We start from the raw sequence: 2,837 nt of genomic DNA, 5'->3' as shown, positions 1-2,837 counted from the left end.
GGTGGTGATGGGCGCCCATACACACGCGGCGCCCATCCGCATCCGTGCCCAAACAAATTGTTTGGGCACGGATACCCATCAAATTTTTGTCGTACTTATTGATACCAAAGCAGAGAAATTTATTGACTTATACTGTACAAAAGACGGATTCGGTAATTAATCGGATATGTGATTTATACGAAAATTATACGTTCATCAATTAAAAATTCAGAATAAAAAATTCACCTATTAAACTTAAAATTTTTTTTCTAGATTTATGCTGCTATCGTAAACAGTTACAATTCTTAAAATTCAAAAGCTACGAAATAAAATAGATTAAATAAAAAAAAGCTATAGAGAATTATATTATACACTATAGTATATAAACAATCAAGCAAGAAATATATTAAAATAGCCCATTATTAATTATAAAATATATATATTTTTTTAGGCAAATGAACAGAAAATTTATATTTAAATATAAAATATAAGATAATCTATACTTAAATATAAAAATTATAAGTTTATTATTTAGATTTTTAATAATTCAAAAATAATTTACAAATTATTGGATTGGCTCAAAAATTTACGAATAATTTTTTTTTTAAAAAAAAATTTATAAATAAACCGTTTAATTCGAATTTTTAAATAATTCGCGAATAATTTACTGAGGTAACTAACAAAGTCCACCTAGCAGTGTCCTTTCTGATGTGCTCCGAAAGAAAGATTATGATGGTACACGCTGACTAGAATTAAAAATATCTGACTTAATTTACTCTTTTTCTTCTTGAGAGCTAGAATATAGCTTCTATTTTATTATTACTATCAGTATAATTTGCACAAACTCCATGCGAGCACAGTTTAAATCTTTTTATTTCAATAATTTCCTAACAAAAGATGAGTAAGTTATAACTGAGGATGATCATCTAAACATTTGAGAGTGTCAAAATAGTAATTCTGGAACACATCCATCTCATTTCTGGGAAGTCCCAAGCCAACCTCCACCCCTCCCTCCTCGTCGCGGCTCTCGGCCACGGCCACCGCGCCGGTGTTCGCCACCGACACGACCTCGACCTTCGCCGGCCTCCCCCACCCGAAATCCACGCCGTAGACGCCGAATTTCGGGGACCCGGCGACCGTCAGAATGAGCCCGGCGGCGCGCGATTTGAACCCGCGCAACCAATCCCGCGCGCTCTCCAGGCTCTTCCCGAGACCTCCGATCGCGCGCCCGATCGCCTCCGCCGCGACGACGAGCCCGTCGTCGCCGCCGAGGTCCGCGGCGTCGACGTCGGCGAAGCACGGCCCGACGCAGTTCCCGAAGTACTCCGCGGGGAGCGGCGGCCGCATCCGGGACCGGAAGTCGGCCGCGAACCCCATGTGCGCCGCCTCGCCGGCCGCCGCCCGTTTCGCGCGCACGTAGCCGACGAACGCGAAGGCGAACGTCACGACGACGGTCGAGCAGTGGAAGGCCGACGCCGCCGCCCTCGCCGACACGGCGTCCTTCAGCGCCTGGACGTGCCGCTTCCGCAGCGTGAAGGACGCGAAGACTCTGTCGGCCGCAGTCGCCGCGCCGTGGCCGTCGGAGCCTCTCATCTCCGAAACCCCTTCGTAGAAAGTAGAGTAGACGTCGTGAGGGTCGGGAACCAAGGTGCGGTCGACGACGACGACGGCGGCGGCGGCGGGAGCGGGTGCGCCGGCGGCAGCGGAGGCGGACCAGCAGCGCATGAAGCGCATGATGCTGCTGCCGTCGCAGACTGCATGGTGCACCGCAGTCCCCACGACGAGGCCGCGGGAGGGGAAGACGGTCACCTGCACGGCGAACACCGGCGGCGGCCGCGGCGGCGGGGGGGAGTCGGTGCAGTCGGGCGGCGCGAGGCTCGGGACGAGCTGCCGAAGGAGGGAGACTTCGCGCGGGCGGCCATCGGCGAGGTGGTCGAAGAGGCCGGCGGCGTTTTGAGCGTCCGAGCACTCCGCGACGGTGAAGCGGACGCCGGGGGAGGTGGCGTCGGAGAAGAAGAGCTCGAAGCGGTCGGAGGCGTCGGGGGAGGGGCGGAGGAGGGCGGCGAGGGGGAAGAAGGATCGGAGGGAGAGGGAGAGGGAGGATTTGAGGGAGGGGAGGAAGGAGGAGAGGAAGTGGGAGGTGGGGTGGGGGAAGGGGTAGAAGAAGAGGCGCTCGACCGGGGGCAGGTACAGCCAGATGACGTCGAAGAAGGTGAGGGGGACGGCGGTCGGAGCGACGGATCCCTCCGGCGGCGATACGCGGCACGTCTCGATGAGTCTTACTAGTGAAAGAGAGGAAGAAGAAGAGGAGGAGGAGGCCATTGTTGGAGATGAATTAATTAAGAGTTTGATGCGTGCAGTAGTATTAGTAAAGGGGTGTTGGATCATTTATTAAAACAGGGAAGTGCCAAGTCTTCAAGCAATATAAAATTGCAATATGTTAAAAACTAAAATTATAAGCGTGAAGTAAATAAACGACAAATAAAAAATAAATCATGTATAAATTTACGTGAAATTTTTTTTTACAGAAATAAAAATTACTGACGAGAAAGGAAAAAATTTTACTATATATAAAAAAAAAGAGAATACAAAGTTTGTCAATACAAAATCGACCTATCGCGACTCTAGGGCAAAACAAAGAATAACAGATTCGACTCGAATCCCTCCGCTACCCACTACAGACATCTATTTCTTTTCACAAAATTTTTTACCAAATTCATCGTACCATAAAACTATTGACAAGTCGAAGTTTCAAAACTGAAATCGATTAGCAATTTCGATGCACATCCAATACAATCTATACAACTCCTCTCCGAAAAGTTGTAAATTTTATTAATCTTTTATAAAAGAAAAAATAG

At 47.8% G+C, this 2,837-nt stretch overlaps 1 protein-coding gene across 1 annotated transcript; it reads right to left on the bottom strand.

Annotated features, from left to right (window-relative positions):
- Window positions 1–698: 698 nt before the first annotated feature.
- On the bottom strand, window positions 699–2,378 carry LOC109704836 (coumaroyl-CoA:anthocyanidin 3-O-glucoside-6''-O-coumaroyltransferase 2-like). Its single transcript, XM_020225620.1, has one exon. It carries the CDS (start codon window positions 2,365–2,367, stop codon window positions 886–888), a length of 1,482 nt encoding a protein of 493 aa, XP_020081209.1. The 5' UTR covers window positions 2,368–2,378; the 3' UTR covers window positions 699–885.
- Between the last annotated feature and the right edge of the window lie 459 nt (window positions 2,379–2,837).

The sequence above is a fragment of the Ananas comosus genome, unplaced genomic scaffold (assembly GCF_001540865.1).
Source record: "Ananas comosus cultivar F153 unplaced genomic scaffold, ASM154086v1, whole genome shotgun sequence".
NCBI lineage: Eukaryota > Viridiplantae > Streptophyta > Magnoliopsida > Poales > Bromeliaceae > Ananas > Ananas comosus.
This window is presented reverse-complemented; position numbering and strand designations above follow the sequence as displayed.